Below are 23,695 nucleotides of genomic sequence, written 5' to 3' on the forward strand. Positions count from 1 at the left end.
TCTGCTGGTGTTGTAGCCGAGCTAACTGTGTCTTTGTTGCCCTCCAGTCAAGCAGAAGAGGCAGTCTGGCTAGCAGGCTAACTTGGCACCAACAATACAGTAGTATGTGAATGGACCAAAGCAGAACAAAAAGCAAACGTTTGTCCATCTATTATGAGGACATGAGAGTTGGAAAACGTGTTTGGAATTTGTATGAGCGGGGAAGCCCAAAGTTTTTCACTTTGGTATGTCGCCCCCTGTTGAAGGACCCCCAACCCAGTGTTGCCATATTTCCCGAGAGAAACAAGCAACAAGAGAAGCGACTCTCAAAAAATGTATGTGTGTGTGTGTGTGTGTGTGTGTGTGTGTGTGTGTGTGTGTGTGTGTGTGTGTGTGTGTGTGTGTGTGTGTGTGTGTGTGTGTGTGTGTGTGTGGACAGCCTGGCTGGTGATGTGAGGTTATAGCCGCTTATAGCACACGGACGCTATGCCCCCACCCCTACTATTGACTTTGTTTATGTTTTTGATTCATTGGATTTGAGACTTTTCTGGACCAACCATGGTGAAACATCCTTTTGAGTTAGGAACTTAGGAATAGAGTTCTGTTCACAAATTCTCAACAACATAAAGAGACGTTGGAGGAAGAGTGAGGAAGGAAGCGAGGAAGAGAAGTGAGGAAGCGAGGAAATGGGACAAAGAAAGAAGAAAGCACAGGAAATATTGACAGAGGAAAGGAAAGAAGTTTGGAAGTACCTTAGGAAACAACCTACGTTAATTTGACCTGGAATCATTATTTAAAGAATGTTTCCTTAGAGAAACACACACCAACTCTGCGGTCTTGGCTTCCTTCAAAGAGATCCCAAATCACAAACATCCATAGTAACACTGAACTTATGATAATAATCATAACAATAACAACAACAACAACAAGAACAAATGGAGCCAAATGGAGCCCTACAGGCATATGCATAAATGTTCTGTGCATGCTCAGGATTTGAGGGTGCACAGTGCTGATAGAGTTAACCCATTAAGACCTGAGATACGATTCTACAAATGTCTTCAAAGACAGTTTTTCTCAAACACGTATGTTGCTATCATATCAGTGGTTCTCAAACTTTTTCATGTCAAGGAGCCCCAAAATGATATGTATTTGGCCGCGGATCCCCATCTGAAAACATTTTGTTCCAGGGACCCCCAGAAGCGAATTGAGTTATAAATGTTTGCTTGAAAAAATATATTATATTCAAAGATTTGCACAAATGATTTTTCGAAAATAGCAGATCTACAAGCTCATGCTATGAGCTTGTAGATCTGCTATTTTTTAATAGCCAGTATAAAATGATGGAAAATCTAAAATGACACAGATCTTAATGGGTTAATGTAACCCTGTGGGATTATGGGGCTTTCGACACATGCCTGGGTCTGTGCTGCTTCAGACGAGCTACCAAAGCAGCCAAAAGTTCTGCAGGTCTCAACCCGTTTTTCTTTTTTCCCCCCTTTTTTATAAACCAGATATGCCAGTATGAATTATGAGTTGTGTAATCGCTGGTGTAGGATTAACATGGATCTGTGTGCGTGTGTGTGTGTGTGTGTGTGTGTGTGTGTGTGTGTGTGTGTGTGTGTGTGTGTGTATGTGTTTTTTAAGGTGAAGGTTGACAATGAGACATGATACCACATGGCATCCTAGAGAAAAGACGCTGACCTTTGACATAGAAGAGTTTTTTTTGTTGAAAGCGATGTGGTTTAGGTTGATTTACATATTGTTTTTATCTTAGAATTCACATCCTTTGTGAATGGAGGGGGGGGGTAATGAGTAAATTTAAATACAACCTACAACTAAAACAAAATGTGTTTGGTGGTTTAAGTTGAGCCACCGTGTGCAAAACTGTCGTTACCAGAGGATACGCCTCGACTATGCACCCTTCTAGGTCACCGTGTTTAGATATTTGAGACATTCAGTTACTCGTTAGTCCTTTAGGTGGTCGGGTCAGCTTATCAAGCGCTTAATTGGTAGCAAACATGCATTAGACCAACCGTCAAATATTCATTTTCATTCAACTTGCCCAGTTTGCTCTTTGATCGATAGTGTGGAGATTGTGTGTAATACAGTATTAATGCTAAAAATTGAATTACCAACAGTTGATTGATCCTAGCTGTGTGGTACCCAGCAAAATATGTGAGTGAACGTTTAACTCTGAGGGGGGTAACAAATACCCGGGTTCATTATGGGCCCATTTTTACACAGTGTTAAATGAACACTACAGGGTCCAGGCTACTGTCCCTCCCTGAGTGTCCTGTGTAGTCCATAGTGGTGTATGAGGGCTGTCCAAAGGCTTTACTTTCTACTGTCCCTCCCTGAGTGTCCTGTGTCTCTGTCTCTGTCTTCCATAGTGGTGTACGAGGGCTGTCCAAAGGCTTTCGACGCGGGCATCTGGTGGCCAAAGACCAAGTTTGGAGGACCCGCTGCCATGAACTGTCCCAAAGGATCCATTGGTGAGTAGTGTTCTCTCCCATTGATATGAACTACAATACCCAACACATAAACTACAATAGTTTATGTGGGGGGAGTGTGTGTGTGTGTGTGTGTGTGTGTGTGTGTGTGTGTGTGTGTGTGTGTGTGTGTGTGTGTGTGTGTGTGTGTGTGTGTGTGTGTGTGTGTGTGTGTGTGTGTGTGTGTGTGTGTGAGAGAGATTAGAGGTGAAGTTAAGACTCAAGTACACTGATCTTTCCCCAATAAAAGCGCCCTCACTTCCCTGGCTATCCCCTTAGTTACCGTGATCGCCATGGCAATCCTTTTGTTGTCTCTCCAGACTCGTTAGCCAATTTATTTGGTTACATTACCCAGTGCTTTCTCTCCTTTTCACCATCACTGCTTCTGTGGCTGAAAAGAAAAGAAATGCTTTGCATTTGTAAAGATCTCCAACCGAAGGCATTTACATCAAGATCCACATACTTACTTTGGGTTGTACATTTATCCAATCACACGCTGAATTCAAGCCATGTGTTCTCAAATACTCTTCTGCCAGGACAGCTAAAGGCTGAGTTATACTCCATTTTACGACGGGGGGCTGAAAATAGCTGATCTACATACTAACAACATGTTGCGATGTGACGCGTTGAAAGCTTGTAGATCTTATATAGGCGTATAAATTAAACATAACCATCAGTTAATTCATAACAGCACATTTCTAATAAACAAGTTTCAGGATGTAGTAAAGCGTATTTATGTCTAAGTACTGGCTCTTACACTCATTCATGTGTAAATTATATTTATGCATTTCTCAGATTGAACATCATGTGTGGCACTGTTGTGGTTTAAGTTGTTGTGTCGCTGGTATGTTTGCTCTGTGCCGTAAATATATATATATATTTTTTAATAATCAAGTAGTACATAATCAGAAACACTTGACCCTTTATTAAGTATGGGATTGGATTGGGTATGTGTCACTCGCAGTCTAACATAAGATGATTGAAGCTGAAATCCGGAACTCACTTTAACCAACATGTTAAATCGATATAATGAAGCATAGCGTTAGTTCATGCAGGACACGGAAGTCTTGCACGCCAAAGCTGTAATCAGCTGTCAGTCAGCTGATGTTGAACATCAGCTTTCTATTCCCCATTCACATACTTGTGATTATCATGTATATCTGCTTTGTTTAGAGTCTGGCATAGGCTCAAATACTTGTGATTATCATGTACTGTATATCTGCTTTGTTTAGAGTCTGGCATAGGCTCAAATACATGTGATTATCATGTATATTTGCTAATTCAAACTAATATGACAATGTACTGCTTATTGTTGACATTGTATCCCTATGGGGGATTTGCTTAGCATTCCCTGAATATTATGCTTAGCAGGCTGCTTCGACTGAATTCAGGGAATATCTCCCAAGAGCGGAGCTTTAACGCCAAGCTTAACTGTATTCCATTTGTTGCAATAAATGGTAAAATCTACTTTGACGTGAGTGTTTCTGATTGAACTGTAGTACATCTGCAGTGGTTGGAGATGGTGTCCCTACAATTCCATTGAGACATTTAGACCCTGGTGTCGTCAGGTGTCATTGTAGTACTGCCCGAAGCTCATAAGTCCAATATTTCCCTTGGCCAAGCAGGGATTCCCTCTTCTTGACAGAGTCGTAGATAATTGGTTTTCTAAGCGGAAAACCCACGATCGAATCCCATGGGTGTTACAGTTGCAATTACTTCTCTCCATTTGGAGAGGACATAAAACCTACTGATTGCAGCTTTAATACCAATGCATGGACATAACTGAACAGACATTTAATAAATAGACGTTATACACACACAGCCAAATCCAGAGTTTTGATTTAATCCTGCAGATTTATTGGTCCATTGTCAAATGAACACTTGAGATTGGAGTTTGCAAGCCGAAACATAATCCAGGTTGACTGATGTGATTCCTTGGCTGTTGTGTCATCAGGTACGGCCATCCGTCACTGTAGCGATGAGAAGGGCTGGCTGCCTCCTGAGATGTTTAACTGCACCACCGTCACCTTCTCTCACCTGAAGAAAATGGTTCGTTCCAGAGCACTAATCCAATTCAAACTCACTGTGTGATACCATGAATGCACAGGGCTCAGACTACACACTAGTCATCTATTGACATTGACTTCTGACATTGATATACACTAGCCTTTACACTGGGGAGTTCACTACAGTGTTAAACACTTCTGGTCCTTTTTATTAAATCAGTTGAGAACTCAGACACACTTCATTAGACCGTGCATGTACCTGCACTAAAGTGTAATTTGGCAGCACATTAACCCGTTCATCGTCGGTTGAACAAGTATACGTAGCAGAGAGGCTCAGAGCCTCTGCCTGAAGACTCTCTCCCCCCAGCAAAGGAGGATTGTCTCTTAGTTGCCGCTAGTAGACTAAAGATGTTTAGTTTTAGTGTCACTTCCTGCGCGGGAGACAGTTGATGTTGAAGACAGCTGGGCCGGCTGGGAAGACACAATCAAATGCAATCAACATATGTAGAATTGTCGAATCAAGGTGTTAACACAAAATACATTTGGTCTCATTGGTCATATGTTTTACATATTACCGATGGGACCTTTATTGGTCACTTGTACACATGACATAGGAGATTGGACCAGTTGATTGCATTGATTTAGCTGACCCAGCTGTCTTCAACATCGACCGCCTCTCATGTTTTTTTGTCCCTCTGTTCATCTCTCTCTCCACCCTCCCCCTCACTCCGTCCGTCCAGAACGAGGAGCTCCAGCGGAACGGCTCCATCATGGACGGCGAGCGCTCCAAGGCCATCGTGCGGCTGCTCCACAACGCCACCAACCACACGCAGAGCTTCTACGGCAACGACGTGAAGACGGCCGCGCAGCTGCTGAACCGCGTGCTGCGCTACGAGAGCCGGCAGGCGGGCTTCGACCTCACGGCCACGCGGGACGCAGACTTCAACGAGGTACGGAAAGAAAGAGGAGTCAGGAGGCCTGCGAAAACCGTTTGTCTTTTATCATGGTGGTTCACAAACAGCTTCATGTCAAGGACCCCCACATTTGCATGCATTTGCTATGTATAGGGTTAGAGTGGTCAAACATTTTGCTAGGGAACCCCCTGAAACCCCCTCAAGGACCCCTGGGGGTCCCCGGACCCCACTTTAGGAACCACTGTTTTATCAAACATAATGACCATACAAGGATTTGTTATTGTGTTAATCTAATGTGAGTGTATATGTAACCAAACAATGGTGCATTTGGTTATATAATATTAATAATATAATATATGGTTATATATTTATTTTCTATGAATTGTGAATTTGATAATATTCTACTTGGATTTACCGTTTAGATTTTTCATCCTCCAATCAAATCAATTTGGTGTTTGTAGAGCAAACATGCAAACCATCTTCGCACATTCTGCTAAATGGACTAAAGCAAGATCTCATTGTATGAATAATTCACTGCCATTCGATCTGTCTGTCTGTGTGTGTGTGTGTGTGTGTGTGTGTGTGTGTGTGTGTGTGTGTGTGTGTGTGTGTGTGTGTGTGTGTGTGTGTGTGTGTGTATGTCTGTGTCCAAATTTGATTCAAAAGTAACCGTCTTTCCGTTAAACGAGTGATATTTCCCATTGTCACTCAGTTTTGGCTCCAGGGTGTCTTCACAGCTGTCTTAAACTTACTGACAGTAGAATGAAGATGGCATTATTGTCCCTTGTTGAAACCCAATCCTTGGCACTATAGGAGCGCTTGTTTTGTGAAACACTGCCCCCCACTGGTCGATCCTTATTGGGAGAGTACTGTTCCCTCTTGTAGTTTTCAGACACACATTGTGTCTCCTCATTTGTTTTGTTTCATCACTTCTCATTTCACTTGTTTTTCCCTGTATCCTGTACGAGATCTCTCTCCTGATTGGATGAAATTGGCATCCCAACCTGATAATGTATTTTCTGTTTACTAAAGAGCTGGGGAGACAGGGGCACCACTGTTATCACTCTATAGCAACAACAGAGTCAAGTACACACATAGAGCCATGTTCAAATATGATGCTTTGTATGGCCCTGTTGAATATTTTTAATTGATGCATCATTTATCAGTCCTCGTGAGGGGATTAAGGCTCTATGTGAATATAGAGCTATGTCTGCTGTCGAAAAAAAAATATATATATTATCGACTTTGATGTACAGTGGTCGAATAGTGGTTTGATAGTCGAATATTTGACTATTCTGTGAATGCCCTAACTTACTTTAATTAAAACAAGTCCTGAATTGCAGCTTGACAGTGTGTCGCGGGTTCGACTCCCGATCCCGACGACCTTTGCTGTGTGTCACCCCCCCATCTGTCTACCCATGTCCTGTCTGCCTACTTTCCTATCAATAAAGGCAGAAAAAGCCCCCAAAAAAAAATATCTTTAAAAAAAATTAACTATAATCTTCTGTTACTGTTTTCAAGGGAAAACGTGGAAAATAATATGGAACATTATACACATCCAATGTGATTGGATAGTGGCACAGATGAGCATAAAAATCCCCTTTTTGCTCTGATGTTTCCAGAACTTGGTGCGCGCCGGCAGCGCCATCTTGGACCCGAGCACCAAGGAGCACTGGGAGCAGATCCAGCGGACGGAGGGGGGCACCGCCCACCTGCTGCGTTACTTCGAGGAGTACGCCAACACGCTGGCACAGAACGTCAGGAAGACCTACCTGAAGCCCTTCACCATCGTCACCGACAACATGAGTGAGTCGTGGGATACGGACTGTAGAACGTTTTTCAGGCCAAGGACCCCCTAGCTGAGGGGGCGGATGAAGCAGGGACCCCCACTACATTTGTATTCATGTTAAATGTGTGTTTTCAGACGTTTAACCACTTGACCGTTGGCTCTGTACTTGGTCTGCTCTTTTTTCCCCTCTACACCGAACCTCTTTGCCGAAAATAGCCGATCTACAAGCTCACAACGCCTTGCAGCGCGAGGCGTTGTGAGCTTGTAGATCTGCTATTTTCAGCTAATGTTCCCCTCAGAATAGGGATGATAGGGTTCAAGTTTTAAAAAAAGTTCATATCACACAAAGATTTGGCGGACCCCTGTAGTTACCCTGAGGACCCCCTAGGGGTCCCGGACCCCCTGTTGAAGACCCCTGCTGTAGACTGTAGACTATTACACAATCTCTGAATGCTTTATAGCAGTGATTCTCAATTATTTTTCATTTCAAGGCAGGGGCGCAGCCATGGGTGGGCTGGGGTGGGCAGTGGCACACCCACATAGAAAGCTGGCCCACCCAATCGATTTAGCAAAAAAAAAAAATTATACATAAATTATATATAAAAAAAATTATAATAAATTTTTTGATAAAAAAATCGGGAAAATCAGGCAAAAATAAGAATTAAATAACATAACCCTAACCCTAAAACCGAAATAAAGTAACAAAAAAAACGCCCCAAAACGCCCAATATCCGCGCAATAACCGCGAATTAAGGGCAAATTTACGCGTCTGCAAAGACGAAACGGAAGCGGGGAGAAGGCGGAAAGTCCGCTTTACTTTGCACAGACTGTATGACGGAAGCATTTGAACATTGTGTCAGACTACTGACCGCCTAACCACAAAAACAGCAGATCTACAAGCTCACAACGTTGCTAAATTGGCTATTTTCTGCAAAGATATTTAGTGGAGAGGGAAAACAGAAGGGGGGCTAGTATAGACCCCTGGGGGACTCCGGTCATCTAAGTATAGGGTTTATTGTACTTTGTCCAATGGCATCGCACAGATTTTTTTCCCCCCGACCTACAAGTAGGACATAACAGCTTAAAACTCCTAATTTGGCTATTTGTTAAAATGTTTGAAGATGTGTGAAAGCCTTTGCAAATTTTCACCTAGAAAGACACGTCCATAATTGGTAAAAGGTGTGACGGAAAGTGAATCTACTTAAATTGTAGTAATCGAATAATCGGTTTAGTGTTGTCTGATATAAGATTTCACCAAAATGACTTTATTTGTACTGTCATGATATTTCATGTTCTAAATTAATCTCACAGATTAATAATAATATATATATATTTTTTTAAAGTTAGTTGCAGCACTAGTGTGCATAGTGTATGTGTATACAGGAACATGAATACACACAAAAGTGGGAGAACTTTATGGTCAGAACCTCGTGCACAATCACCCACAGTGAATCAACCCAGTGAATGTTTTATTCAGGTCAAATTAGTTTGATTTTGGTTGACGTGGACAAACACCATACAAGGCTCTTTTTGTGAACTGTGTTCTGTTATTCCTTGAACACAGCACTAGTTTTTATGCTGAAGATCTCTACTTCCCTCCCTCCCCTCTCTCTCCTCTCCCGCTCTCTACAACGTACAATTTACAGTTCAGCCATTTATAAGATGCTCTCATGCCTAATTTATGTCACTGTGAATAGGTGAGTGCTAGGGAGTGAGTTAGAGTCTAAATAGGTGAGTGCTAGGGAGTGAGTTAGAGTCTAAATAGGTGAGTGCTAGGGAGTGAGTTAGAGTCTGAAGAGGTGAGTGCTAGGGGGTGAGTTAGAGTCTGAAGAGGTGAGTGCTAGGCTGTGAGGTAGAGGTCATTCCACAGCTTGGGAGCCAGGAGGGAGAAGAGTCCAGGGGGCTTGTGGCGTTGACCAGGCTGTTAGCTGTGTTAGCTGACCTATGTGATCTCTCTCCCTCCAGTCGTAGTGGTGGACTACCTGGACGTGTCGGACCCAGAGAAGGCAACGTTCCCGCGGTTCCAGGACATCCAGGAGGCGTACCCCCGAGAGCTCCACACCACCGTCCACTTCCCCCAGTTCAACGCCGGCCCCAAAGAGCATAAAGGTACACGCACGCGCGCACACACGCACACACACACGCACACACACACGCACACACGCGCACACACACACACACACCAACCATACGTCATTATTAGCTTTTTTTGACGGCATCAGAATCTGCAATTATGCAGCCAATGAGTACCGATTTTTAACTACTTTCAACCTGGTGTCTGTATTGACCAAATCCCCACAACCAAAAATGTACCACCGGGTAGAAAATGCCCACAACGTCACATCGGAGCAGTATTATTCATTAACCTTATTTCTGGAAGAACAGGACACTTATGATATTGTTATTGACCACTAGAAATATATTATTTTGTTCTAAATATCCACAGGTTGACAAACTAGACATAGCTAATATTCTGGACACTTTGTTTTATATTGTTGTGTAGTTATCCATAGACATTCTACCTGGAAATACCGCTCTACACGTTTGTTTAGAAACATTCTTCTGATCTGGTCTAGTGGTTAAGATAAAGTTTGTTTTATGTATGTATTTTACATGTACTTGTTTTGCTTGTTCATCGTATAATTGAAGTTAAATGTTCAATATAATGGACAGTTTAAATTGTAACAAGTGAATCCGCATTATTTCTCAGTGGAGCCTAGCCCCGCCCCCTCGGCTCAGACCGAACCCCCTGAGGAGGATCAGGAGCCCACGGCGTCCAACAGGAACCGCCGCCACGCCGAGCCCGCCCCCCATCACCCGGTCGCCGTGGTGATAGTGTACAGGTCGCTGGGTCAGCTCCTCCCCGAGAGGTTTGACCCTGACCGCAGGAGCCTCAGGTAATACTTACATCATAGAATACTCAGTGTCTCTCTGTGTCTGTAACCATCTGGAACTCATCAGAGAGAGTACAAATGTAATGTTATTACATTTTGTACTCTCTCTGAGTCAAACAAGTGAGCTTGTAGATCTGCTATTTTCAAACATTTTAGTACTTTTACTTTTGGTACTTTAAGTACATTTTGATACCAATACTTTTGTACTTTTACTCAAGTACATTTTTAATTCTTGTAACAGAGTACTTCTACATTGCAGGATTGATACTTTTACCTAAGTAAAACATTTGAGTACTTTTTCCACCACTGGGATTTGTATTGTATTGCATGTCTTGTATGTCGTGATTATGAATTGAATGCATAGGACCACTATGGAAACAAGCCCCTGCGCATGCTCACGTTTTGTATAATTCATGTATGTGTGTGTGCACGTGTTCAGACTCCCCAACAGGCCGGTGATAAACACGGCCATAGTGAGTGCCACGGTGCACAGCGAGGGACCCCCACTCCCGGCAGCCCTGGACCCCCCCATCACCCTGCAATACACCCTGCTGGAGACAGAGGAGAGGAGCAAACCTGTGTGTGTGTTCTGGAACCACTCCATCTCGTGAGTCACACACACACACGCACACGCACACGCACACGCACACGCACACACACACACACACGCATGGGATTTGAACCCTGGTCTCCCGCATGAAAGACCAAATTTCTACCGCTCAGACAAGAGGGAATCACCGCTTGGCCAGGGTAGACATGAGGTTTTATGAGCTTCAGGCAGTAAAACTTGTCAACAAGTAGGTGTCCTACCCAATGTCTCAATGGAAGAGTAGGGAGACTACCTCCAACCACTTGTAAATGTGAATGCTAGTGAAAACAAAACATTTATTCATAGAAAATAAATTCTTCATCACAGCTTTAATTCTAAGGGGAAATTCAGACCGCTGTGAGTTTTCTCTACAGCATTCTAATGCTTGATTTACAACAAGTATGAATCCGGCTTAAAACGATTTTGTCGAATCGTAAAAATGGACTCAGGTTAAATTAACAGAGATGTGACTGTGGACAGTCCCACTAATTCATATGCCACTTTAACAACTATGATCCAGTGTCCACACAGATTTTGTGTCTCTCACATAAAAACTCCCTTTCATGCACACATGCCAATCACACACTTAAACAACAGATCAACTAAACTCAGTTGGTTCTCAAACGTTTCCATTTCAAGGACCCCCATAACTCTCAGAGTCACAGACCTGGAAGGGTCCATTTGGAACCCCCCTCAAGGAACCCTGAGGGTCCCCGGACCACACTTTGAGAACCACACTGACTCAACTAAACACAAATGAGATTCATGATGTTGTTTCTACTCACTGGTGGTTAGATTGTTGTGATGATGTGAATGATGTGAGCTTCCTTCTCATTCGATCGTAACTTGTGTGTGTGTGTGTGTGTGTGTGTGTGTGTGTGTGTGTGTGTGTGTGTGTGTGTGTGTGTGTGTGTGTGCGTGTGCGTGCGTGCGTGCGTGCGTGCGTGTGTGTGTGTGTGTGTAGGATCGGAGGTACGGGCGGCTGGTCTTCTAAGGGTTGTGAGCTGCTCAACAGGAACAACAGTCATATCAGCTGTCAATGCAACCACATGACCAGCTTTGCTGTGTTGATGGACATCTCCAAGAGAGAGGTACTGTATAGACAATCAATTGAATTAATCAACTAAAATGTCATGATCATGACAGCCCTAGTACTATATGAGAGAGAGGTACTGTTGAACTAGATGACATGTGCTCTTTATTTGTTTCCTTTGATCTTTCTATTAATAATGTTTGTATTTTAAATGTTTCTCTCTCTCTGTCAACCCATCTATCCTCTCTGGATCCTCCTTCCTTCCTATCCTTCTTCCATTCTTCCATCCCCCCAGCATGGAGATGTCCTGCCGCTGAAGATAGTGACGTACACCACGGTGTCCGTGTCTCTGTTCCTCCTCTTCCTCACCTTCGTCCTGCTGTGTCTGCTGAGACACCTGCACTCCAACCTGCACGCCATCCACCGCAACCTGGTGGCCGCTCTCTTCTTCTCCGAGCTCATCTTCCTGCTGGGCATCAACCAGACAGACAACCCGGTGAGATGCCTTCTCTCTCTCTCTCTCTCTCTCTCTGTGTGTGTGTGTGTGTATGTGTCAGTGTTGATTTTGACAGCAAATTTGTATTCAGTTTTTCAAATTCCATTTAGTCATTTAGTTTTAGTCATGTTTTAGTAATCTGAAATGAATTAGTTTTTGTCTAGTTTTAGTCGACTAAATATCATAAGATTATAGTCGACTAAATCTACAGTTGATTTAGTCGACTAAAATGTATTTTGGCGGTGCCTTGATGGCGTCATAATGGCTGATTTTACACTTGGTTGCATGCTGAAAATAGCAGATCTACAAGCTCACAATGCGTCGCGACACGTTGTGAGCCTGTAGATCTGCTATTTTCAGAGCGCAACAGCGCAACCAAAGATAAAAGGACTTGTCTTTTAGTTCTACTGGATCTCTTCTCCACTAGTATCTCACTAACATTTTTGTCTAGTTTTTATTTGCTGACGAAATTGTCAATATATTTAGTCTTAGTTTTAGTCATCATAGCTTAGTTTTTATTTAGTTTTCGTCAGTGAAAAAAGGTAGTCGACCAGCATTTTTCGTCACGAAATCAACACTTGCACTCTGTAACTCTCATGTTGTACCCCAGATTTGAATCCGGGTCCCCCGTGCAAGGGCTGAATTTTTTTCACCACTGAGCCAATAGAGCACATCTACGTACACAGGGAAGACAATTCATTTTGACCTTCAGGGAGTACCATTTAGTCAAGCAGTAGTGGTCCTACCACAGGAACCAAATGGACCTTTGACTTACTTGACTTAATCCTCTTTACCCCGTTGAGGGCTATAGGGCGTTCATCAGAGCTCTCCATCTCACTCTCTTCTGGGCCTGGGCTTATGCTTCCTGCCAGCTCACTCCAAAGTTTTGCCCACTCACTGAGATTAATTTGGGCCAAAGGTTTACGCTCTGTGCCCCACCCCGGCCCACCCACCCACCACCACTACCATCACAGAGATCTGAACATGCCGCACACCACTCCCAACTCCAAAACACATGAATGCCACTTGATTCTGATCTCATAATGGGTCTCACTTTTATTCCTCGTAATTCCACAGCACTTAAGGCCGACAAATGAGCACAGAGGTGTCAGTTCACACAGGGACATTGTACATGTACACAGTAGACACGCACACACGCACAATGTATGGTGTACACACACACACACACACACACAACACACACACACACACACACACACACACACACACACACACACACACACACACACAGTCAGTAGTTTTCCTTCGCCTGCAGCGTAATGGATGTTAAGGCAGGATCAAGACGTTCTCTTTCTGTAGTGTTTACCGTATTAGAAATCTGCAAGGCTTGTCTCCAGGATTTGGTTTGGCCCGCAGGGAGCCATCTAACCCTCCTGTGTTGACAGGAGTTTTAACACTCCATGCGGCCCGAGACCTACCTCCAACTAAGTCTGTCATTGTTTGACAGATTATGTCTTGTGAGGGCTCTGCTAACGATGGTGATGGGGGAGGAATGCGCTGCATGCCCAGCCGATCCCTCTCATCCAACCTGGAGTTTGTCCCAGACCCTGAAAGCAGTGGGTCTCAAACCTCTTCATGTCATGGACCCCCACATTAATATGTATACTGTATGGCCTCAGACCCCCATCTGATAGTACTGTATGTTGTGCCAGGCAAGGACGCAGAGAGCATTTTAGAACCGAAGGGTTCTAAAATGCGTTCCGTGCCTGTGCACATTTTTTTACCAGGTTTGTTCGTTTTTGGGGTGTTTTTGTTACATTAATTTGATTAATTTGGTTAATTCGGTACAAAAAATGTACTCCATGAAGTGTAGGTGTCGGAGGTTTCTTCTTTTTCTTTTTTCTACATCCCAAAAGTGGGGGGATATCCCTCACCCCATGGGAACTGAGTATGTCCAACCCCCCCCCCCCCCCCTCTCTCTGCGTCCCTGGTGCCAGGGACTTTTTGTGTTGTTAAATTGTTAAAGGAGTAGTTCACCCAAAAAATGACTTATTTTCTATCAATTGCACACCCCATGAAGCCTTGAATTCATGGATTTGTTTTTGTTTTTGTTGCATTCCTAAGCTAATAATTTGATTCCCGTCTCCTACCGACTAATGTATCCGGTAGGAGACACAAAGTAGATTATTTGTGTCTCCTACCGGAAATACACACGGTCATCAAATTGTTGGCTTAGGAATGCGACAAAAACAAAAATAAATCCATGAATTCAAGGCTTCATGGGGCGTGCAATTGATATAAAATAAGTAATTTTTTGGGTGAACTCCTCCTTTAATATTTACTATCCTATCCTATTATACATCCTATATTCATGTGTTATTATTATATAAGGAAACCTCTGTCTGTCTGAACTTGCACACGGGCATTGCCCATTGGCACATGCAGACAGCTTACATTTTGGGAAAGTGAAAAACGGGCATCCCCACTGTTTATTAGCGTTTTTGTGTAAACACCAGATATTCAGAGTTCGGCCTATGGGATCTGTCGTCATGGTTACAGTCCCGCAGGCTATGGGATCTCTAGCCGCTGGCTAGACTTGGCTTACGCACACACAGGCAGAGCAAACTTATAAAGGACTTTCATTTCACAGCATTTTATGAGCAGGAGCCGGGAGGGCGCTTTGGATACCATCTCCATAGCACAAGCACACACATTGACAATCCAGGTTGTGTTATTAGCACACATAGCTTAACTGAAACAGCGTAAACATCAACTTCTCATGGCTGTGGGTGGTAACGATTCCACGTCGGGTCGTAAATGACCGGGTTGTCACCAAGGGGCCAGCCTGAGATATTTACATTGACTCCAATACGGAAGAGACAGTTCATATGAATGGTCTGTAGTTTCGCTGTTTTACCCCTGCAGGTGTCAGAAAGAATATTCTCTCAATGTAATGCTCTAGGAGGGGGCGGGATGATTTGATTGACAAGCTACACAACCAATAGCATTCATTCCCCGCCCCCGCTCTTGATTGACAAGCTACCCGACCAATAGCATTCTTTGGGGATTGTTTTCCGGTTCCTGTTCCCGACGTGCTCTTTGGTATATATTAAAGATGGTGGATTACAGATTCCTGAACAATCGGCTTCATTTTCGGTCTGTAGAAACCAATGGTGTGACACTGTCCATTCATTTTACAGTCTATGCTTGTCACACACACACACACACACACACACACACACACACACACACACACACACACACACACACACACACACACACACACACACACACACACACACACACACACACACACACACACACCAAGAGCGCTCCACATTATTTGAAGATTTTGTAAAAATGGCAGTGAGACACGTTGTGAGCTTGGTGTTTCAGTGAGACACGTTGTGAGCTTGGTGTTTCAGTAGACACGTTGTGAGCTTGGTGTTTCAGTGAGACACGTTGTGAGCTTGGTGTTTCAGTGAGACACGTTGTGAGCTTGGTGTTTCAGTGAGACACGTTGTGAGCTTGGTGTTTCAGTGAGACACGTTGTGAGCTTGGTGTTTCAGTGAGACACGTTGTGAGCTTGGTGTTTCAGTGAGACACGTTGTGAGCTTGGTGTTTCAGTGAGACACGTTGTGAGCTTGGTGTTTCAGTGAGACACGTTGTGAGCTTGGTGTTTCAGTGAGACACGTTGTGAGCTTGGTGTTTCAGTGAGACACGTTGTGAGCTTGGTGTTTCAGTGAGACACGTTGTGAGCTTGGTGTTTCGGAAACAAGTTGTATTTTTGGGACTTTTTTTTACATGCCCAAAATAGGGACACCAGGTTGAAAGTGACTATTACTGACTGCAATAAGAACCTCCAAGTAAACAAACTCCTTGACTCCAAAAGAACGTGCAAAACTGTGCATTTTGGAGATCCAAATGAGATGGTATATGTATATATATATATATATACCGTAATTTTCGCACTATAAGCCGCACCTGAATATAAGCCGCAGCAGCTAAATTGAATGATTTGTACATATATAAGCCGCACTGGACTATAAGCCGCGGGTGTAAAATCCATAGATTTAGGAGGTCCCCTAGTGGCCGTTAGCTGTAAAAATCCATAGATGAGCCGCACCGTTATATAAGCCGCAGGGTCGAAAAATGGGAAAAAAGTCGCGGCTTATAGTCCGAAATTTACGGTATATATATAATTTATTTGTATTATTTTTTTCAGCTAACTGTTTTGTCACACACACACACGCACACGCGCACACACACACACACACACACACACACACACACACACACACACACACACACACACACACACACACACACACACACACACACACACACACACACACACACACACACACACACACACACACACACACAGTGGGACAAAGGCAGAGACAAACCTTTGAAGTCTGCTGATTCAGACATGCGCGCGTGTGCACACATGCACATGCGCGCGCGCGCGCATACACACACACACACACACACACATACACACACACACACACACACACACACCTCCAGGCGTGTCACGGAGACATGCTGGGACTGGTATTATGTCAGCAGAGCTGGCCTTAGGGCGTTGGTTTTTAACCAATGTCTTCGTTTTCCATCTCTCGCGCTACAGAAAATATAATTAATCTGTTAAATTGAAGGTAAATCCTCTTTGTGAGTAGAGATTTATTTCAAGAGTCTTGACATAATTGTAGGATATAGACAGAGTCATGAAAATATACTTGAACTAAAAACAAAGGAGACAACATAAGTAGATATTGGGCTCTAAACGTGTGACTTGAATTTTTTTGCTATGTCAGTATTGGCAAAACATTTCAAAAGAAATGCAAAAATAGCCAAAATAACAGATCTAAATTATTTGGCGTGTTGTACAGTATGCTGAAGGTTGGGCTGTTTTAGCTCTTTTTACACCGTGGCTACTCAGATATGTGCTGTCTAGAAGAGGGTCTGTCTGTCTGTCTGTCTGTCTGTCTCTCTGCCTGTCTGTCTGTCTGTCTGTCTGTCTCGCCTGTGTGTCCGGAGGTAATCTCGCAAACCGCTGGACCAATCAGTGCAAAAATATATTGTACACACTGCCAGAAGGCCACCTAATATATATTTTTTAAATAATTAATTGAACTTTAATGTTATAATGGTTATCAATGGGGCTGTGATCATGCAGAAACCTTGCCCAGATGTATACGTCATACATACTGACGTAGCATCACAGTTTGGTCACATGAAGTCTGAGATCCACTTTGGACTTTTTGAGTGGTTATTATCTAAAGCAGGGGTCTTCAAAGTTTTTCAGGCCAAGGACCCCTTAGCTGAGAAAGAGATGAAGCAGAGACCCCCCACTACATGTTGGATTCATGTTAAATGTGTGTTGTCAGACATTTAACGACTTGTATTTTCGGCTAATGTTCCCCCCAGGATAGGGATGCGAGGGTTCAAGTGGTTCATGTAAAAATAAATAAAGTCCCTATCACACAAACATTTGGCGGCGCTCCCTGCAGTATCTCTGAGGACCCCCTAGGGGTCCCGGACCCCTTAATGAAGACCCCTGCTCTAAAGAGAACAACGGCTTTAAAACATTCTGGCCTTGTACCTTGTGAAATGTGCTGCAACTTGACTTTGGAAACCCTGTGCAAACTCTTTATTTACCAAGGAGGCTACTTTGGAGACCACATGAATAGCACAGTAGCTACACACAACAGTATTAATGTCATTCGCCAGTCACTACTAGCTACGTTGTCAGTTAGCCAGCAGTCAGTGGGAGGCTGTTTTTATTTCCTCTTCTAGGCAGAAAGCAGTGCGGTTACGGTTGTGAAAGTGGTGGTTGAATTGTTTTGGCCGACAGAGAAATATGAGCTTCCTGGTCTGAGGTGTTTTTCAGACCATTAAAGAACCATACCAGTGTTTACACATTTCTTATATATCGCATTTTTTGTTCATATTCAGTACAGTAAACATAACAGAATGTACTGTACTGTACCTGGAATGGTTTGTCAACATTAGCTAAACAACCTCAATATTGTTAGTTAGAGCCTCTTAAAGCAAAGATTTGAGTTTGAATTGCAGTAAGGAACTATTTTTCCAGGCGTATTAACTACTTGAACCCCAGCATGATCCATCATATTTTGGGGGGAATATTAATTTGCAGCAGTATCCGATCTACAAGCTCACAAGCAAGTGTGCGTGCTAATTTTGGCAAAGAGATTTGGTGTAGATGGCGGCCAAATACATATTATTTTGGGAGGGATGTTTTTCAGAAAACTGTTAGGATTTAGAAGACGTTTTTAGATTCGGCCTCAGGTCTTAATGGGTTAAGTGGTTAACGTTCAGCTCAACAGCTCTATTACAGTAATACTGTGATTTTAGGTCAAACAAACAGCATGGTGACTTTCAGAAGCGTGGCTTACCTATACCTAGCCTGTGTGGTTGTTTTGACTGCATTGGGCTGTGACTCAGCCAGTGAGTCACTGTGGGCTGTGAACAGTAACTAACACTATAATCTTTGTGTTCAGAACACAAGATGAGAGGCAGTGAAGTGCTCTTGTATCACTTTTACACACACACACACACACACACACACACACACACACACACACACACACACACACACACACACACACACACACACACACACACACACACACACACACAGACACAGAGAGAGAGAGAGTGTGAAAGAAAGAGAGGCATGAATTGAATGTGTCTAAATTAGATATGTATGCAGCTGTGTGTGCGTGCATGCGCGTGTGCGGAATACCTGTGTGTGTGTGTGTGTGTGTGTGTGTGTGTGTGTGTGTGTGTGTGTGTGTGTGTGTGTGTGTGTGTGTGTGTGTGTGTGTGTGTGTGTGTGTGTGTGTGTGTGTGTGTGTGTGTGTGTGTGTAAGACCTATGGAATGCTGTCAGTGTTGAGCCTACGGCCATATCTTGGTTGATTTATGGGACTGTCTTGATCTCTGTCTCTCTCTCTCTCTCTCTCTCTCTCTCTCTCTCATCTCTCTCTCTCTCTCTCTCTCTCTCTCTTTCTCTCTTTCTCTCTTTCTCTCTTTCTCTCTTTCTCTCTCTCTCTCTGATCTCCCATCAGACGGACTTGTAAACTCTACTGGTGGTACATTCCTCTAGGGGTGTTTAAGGAAGGAACAAACGATGTGTGCAGAAATGGAGTAATTGTAAATTAAATGTTGGTTGGTTGCACGAACTGACAGGAGGGACGGAGGGATAGAGGGGAGGGATGGATGGATGGATGGATGAATGCTTGGATGGCTAATTATCCGAGCGACAGAGGAGGAGAGCAATTAACAGGGTGATGACAGGATGGAGAGAAAGAATGAGGGAGAGGATAGAAAACCAACTCCGGATAAATCTACTGTTTCATCTGGATAAACCACATATTGACTCTCTCTCTCTCTCTCTCTCTCTCTCTCTCTCTCTCTCTCTCTCTCTCTCTCTCTCTCTCTCTCTCTCTCTCTCTGTGTGTGTGTGTGTGTGTGTGTGTGTGTGTGTGTGTGTGTGTGTGTGTGTGTGTGTGTGTGTGTGTGTGTGTGTGTGTGTGTGTGTGTGTGTGTGTGTGTGTGTGTGTGTGTGTGTGTGTGTGTGTGTGTGTGTGTGTGTGTGTGTGTGTGTGTGTGTGTGTGTGTGTGTGTCTCTCCCCAGTTTGTGTGCACGGTGATAGCCATCCTGCTGCATTATTTCTACATGTGCACGTTTGCCTGGACGTTCGTGGAGGGCCTACACATCTACCGCATGTTGACCGAGCTCCGGAACATCAACCACGGACACATGAGGTTCTACTACGCCATGGGCTGGGGCATACCAGCTATTATCACTGGTGAGACAGACAGACACACACACACACACACACACACACACACACACACACACACACACACACACACACACACACACACACACACTGGCAGATGCCAGTGCGTTCTTCATGCTGCTACTTGTTTGTGCTGAAGAGGCTCTGATCCTCGTGGGAACACAGAGAGAGATCCCGGTCGAACTCAGATCGTTCCCTTAACTCTGAGAGAGTAGGAATTGGACCCGTGCAGAGGTAGAGTGAAATGAGCACTCGGGATTTAAACTGTGTAGACCACTGTTTCCCAAACAGTGGGTCGGGACCCATGTTTGGGTAGCGGACCAACTTTTATGGGTCGCAAGTAAATATCCCCTTTTTTTCGCTACATAAAAGATATATACTGTATACATATATTTCAAAAGATTTTAAAAAGTTTGAACAAAAATGTCTCAACTTTTCATCAATTAAATTTTTTTCAAAAGTATTTCATAAATAAAATAAAATAATTTCCATATATATATATTTTTTACGTTTAAGAAGTAGCGAAAATAGCAGCTCCACAAGCTCACAACACGAAGCGAAACGCTGTGAGCTTGTAGTTTGGGTCCCGGGCAATCGTCTAATCTCTCTTTTGGGTCTTGAGCTAAAAAAAACACTGGTGTAGACAGACAGACAGACATACAGTACAGACAGACAGACAGACAGACAGACAGACAGACAGACAGACAGACAGACAGACAGACAGACAGACAGACAGACGGAGGGAGGGTACAGAGAGATATGAGACAAACGGAAAAGAAAATGAAAATGAAGGGGTGACAGTGATGAATGAGTGTGGTCGAGAGAATGAGAACACAAAGATGAGGAGAGAGAGACACACAGAGAGAGAGAGAGAGAGAGAGAGAGAGAGAGAGAGACAAACACACACACACACACACACACACACACACACACACACACACACACACACAGAGAGAGAGAGACAGAAAGAGAGAGAGAGCGAGAGAAGTGAGACAGATGTAATCAAATAGTTTTCCTCATGTTAAAGAGACCTGAAGGCTGTCAGGCACGCCCTCAAACACTGAGAGAGGGAGAGAGAGAGAGAAAGAGAGAGAGAGAGAGAGGGAATGGAATATATTCCATACAATACATACAATATTGTACTCATTATATCTCATATGCAAGATTAAAATTAAAAAGCATCTGTATAATTTTTTATTTGAGCTATATACATAGCAAAAAAAAAATTGAATAAAAATCCTCTGGGGATCCCTGGCACAAAACATTTTCAGATAGGGGTCCGCACCCCCAAATTCAGTAGTTTGAGAACTACTGATTCAGAAGGCATTTTTTAGAATCCTCAGCTCTTAATGGGTTAACATTGTAGCAGCAATGAAAACAAAATAATTAAAGTAAATTAGGTAAATTTAATTTAATAGAAAATTAATAGCATGCACTGTATTCATAACACAATTTGAGGAGTTTGTTGTAATTTTTCAGTCAAATATACAGTAAGTATACTACGCTACAAAATCCTAAGTGTTAATTTAACTCAGAGTAAAAGTTTTCAGTACTTATATCTTCATTAACTTTTTGATCACTTTTTATGATATTAATGTTTTTTTTGTTTGTCCCCCCCCCCGTGTGTGTGTGTGTGTGTGTGTGTGTGTGTGTGTGTGTGTGTGTGTGTGTGTGTGTGTGTGTGTGTGTGTGTGTGTGTGTGTGTGTGTGTGTGTGTGTGTGTGTGTGTGTGTGTGTGTGTGTGGGGGTGTGTGTGTGTGTGTGTGTGTGTGTGTGTGTGTGTGTAGGTCTAGCAGTAGGCCTGGATCCTCAGGGTTATGGTAACCCAGACTTCTGTTGGCTGTCTGTACATGACACGCTCATCTGGAGTTTCGCTGGACCCATCTCTGTAGTTGTCCTGGTAAGTGCCTGTCATAATGTTTTTTTTTAATTATTTTATACAATTGGCGTGGTTGTGTTTGGTCTCCCTGCTCTCCTATTCTTCTATTGAGACATTTAGAACCTGTTTCTGGTTTGTTGACACAAATTTTGACCTGAAGTTCTAAATTCTATTTCTCCCCTGAGCAAGCAGACAAGCTCTATTAGCTCAGTGGTAAAAAAAAAACAATTTCAACAATGAGCTAAACATACAAAAACAACCGTATGGTCCTTGAATGATGTATTGTAAGTTTTGTTGAGATGTTTCTCTTGTGTCTTTGCACAGGTGAACATCGTTATCTTTGTGCTGGCTGCTAAAGCTTCGTGCGGTCGCAGACAGAAGGCCTTCGAGAAGTCAGGAGCCATGTGAGTCACGCAACCTGCTCTTCTCATCTGGACAGACTGTTGACTCAACCACGATTGTCAAAAGCTTCCGCCTGAAGCCCGATTTATACTTAAGCGCGAGGGTGTCTCACATCGAGAATAGCAGACCTACAAGCTCACAACGTGTCGCGGCTGCGACACGTTGTGAGCTTGTAGGTCTGCTATTCTCTGCCGTTTTCGGCAAAATACAAATGTATTACACAAAATACATTTGTGTAAATTAGGCTGTACCCCGAAAGCACTGAAAATCATTCGAAAATAAAGTGGATGTCTTGCCTCCCCCCCAGACTATACTGTAAAGCAAATGAGTCAAACCCTGTCTAACTTGCTGGTTGGCAGAATTGGACATTCAAAAATATATTTTAAAGATATTTTAACAGATGACAGTTTCCTGTCACAACTTTTGCAAGGCTGAATTACAGACTCTCTTTAGCATTCAAAGATTGTGGAAGAGTTGTTTGGCTTGAGAGACTACCCGCCTACAAACTGTTAAACACTCACCCATTGATGCACTCATTCATGTACTCACATTCGTTCACTCACTCACACACTAATTGATTCACTCACTCATTCACTAATTGACTCACTCACTCACACTCACACACTAATTGATTCACTCACTCACTCACTCACTCACTCACTCACTCACTCACTCACTCACTTACTCAAGTTAGTCACTATAGCTTATGTAATGTTCTCTCTGTGTGTGTGTGTGTGTGTGTGTGTGTGTGTGTGTGTGTGTGTGTGTGTGTGTGTGTGTGTGTGTGTGTGTGTGTGTGTGTGTGCGTGCGTGCTGCAGTCCTGCGTTGCGTATGGCGTTCCTCCTGCTGTTGCTCATCAGCACCACCTGGCTGCTGGGTTTGATGGCGGTTAACAGTGATGTCATGACCTTCCACTACCTGTTTGCCATCTTCAGCTGTCTGCAGGTCAGTGTCTGTCTGGTCCATTTCAAGCTCGTTGCCATGGCTACTGGATCAACATAAATAGTCTCTGACAGAATTCTGTACGAGTCACATAATGCGAGAGAATGTGAACATAACAAGTATTGCATTTGTTTTCTCTGACAGTAGATGTGAGTTGAAATCTCTCTCTCTCTCTCTCTCTCTCTCTCTCTCTCTCTCTCTCTCTCTCTCGCTCGCTCTCACTTTCTCTCCTCACAGGGAGTGTTCATCTTTTTCTTCCATGTCGTCTTCAATAAAGAGGTGAGGAAGAACTTGAAGAATGTCTTCACAGGGAAGAAGACCATCCCCGATGAGTCCAGCGCTACCAGAGCTTCTCTGCTCACTGTGAGGAAACATGCGCACGCACGCACGCACACGCACACACACACACACACACACACACACACACACACACACACACAGGCACACACACACAAAATACACATATTAATTACGATACAGCTACTGT

At 43.4% G+C, this 23,695-nt stretch overlaps 1 protein-coding gene across 4 annotated transcripts in view; it reads left to right on the forward strand.

The window, feature by feature from the left end:
• celsr1a (cadherin EGF LAG seven-pass G-type receptor 1a) overlaps nt 1-23,695 on the forward strand; it is a 156,902-nt gene that overhangs the window by 122,821 nt on the left and 10,386 nt on the right. For all 4 annotated transcript variants that reach the window (XM_080421305.1, XM_080421304.1, XM_080421306.1 and 1 more), the window contains 14 exons: nt 2,370-2,471; nt 4,423-4,517; nt 5,215-5,424; nt 7,011-7,194; nt 9,143-9,286; nt 9,888-10,074; nt 10,511-10,678; nt 11,625-11,751; nt 11,989-12,189; nt 19,816-19,990; nt 21,772-21,884; nt 22,188-22,267; nt 23,085-23,211; nt 23,446-23,571. In XM_080421305.1, coding sequence (XP_080277431.1) covers nt 2,370-2,471; nt 4,423-4,517; nt 5,215-5,424; nt 7,011-7,194; nt 9,143-9,286; nt 9,888-10,074; nt 10,511-10,678; nt 11,625-11,751; nt 11,989-12,189; nt 19,816-19,990; nt 21,772-21,884; nt 22,188-22,267; nt 23,085-23,211; nt 23,446-23,571 — 2,039 coding nt within the window. The remainder of the gene's footprint in view (nt 1-2,369; nt 2,472-4,422; nt 4,518-5,214; nt 5,425-7,010; nt 7,195-9,142; nt 9,287-9,887; nt 10,075-10,510; nt 10,679-11,624; nt 11,752-11,988; nt 12,190-19,815; nt 19,991-21,771; nt 21,885-22,187; nt 22,268-23,084; nt 23,212-23,445; nt 23,572-23,695) is intronic.

The sequence above is a fragment of the Gymnoscopelus braueri genome, assembly GCF_963280865.1.
Source record: "Gymnoscopelus braueri genome assembly, chromosome: 23".
Lineage (NCBI taxonomy): Eukaryota > Metazoa > Chordata > Actinopteri > Myctophiformes > Myctophidae > Gymnoscopelus > Gymnoscopelus braueri.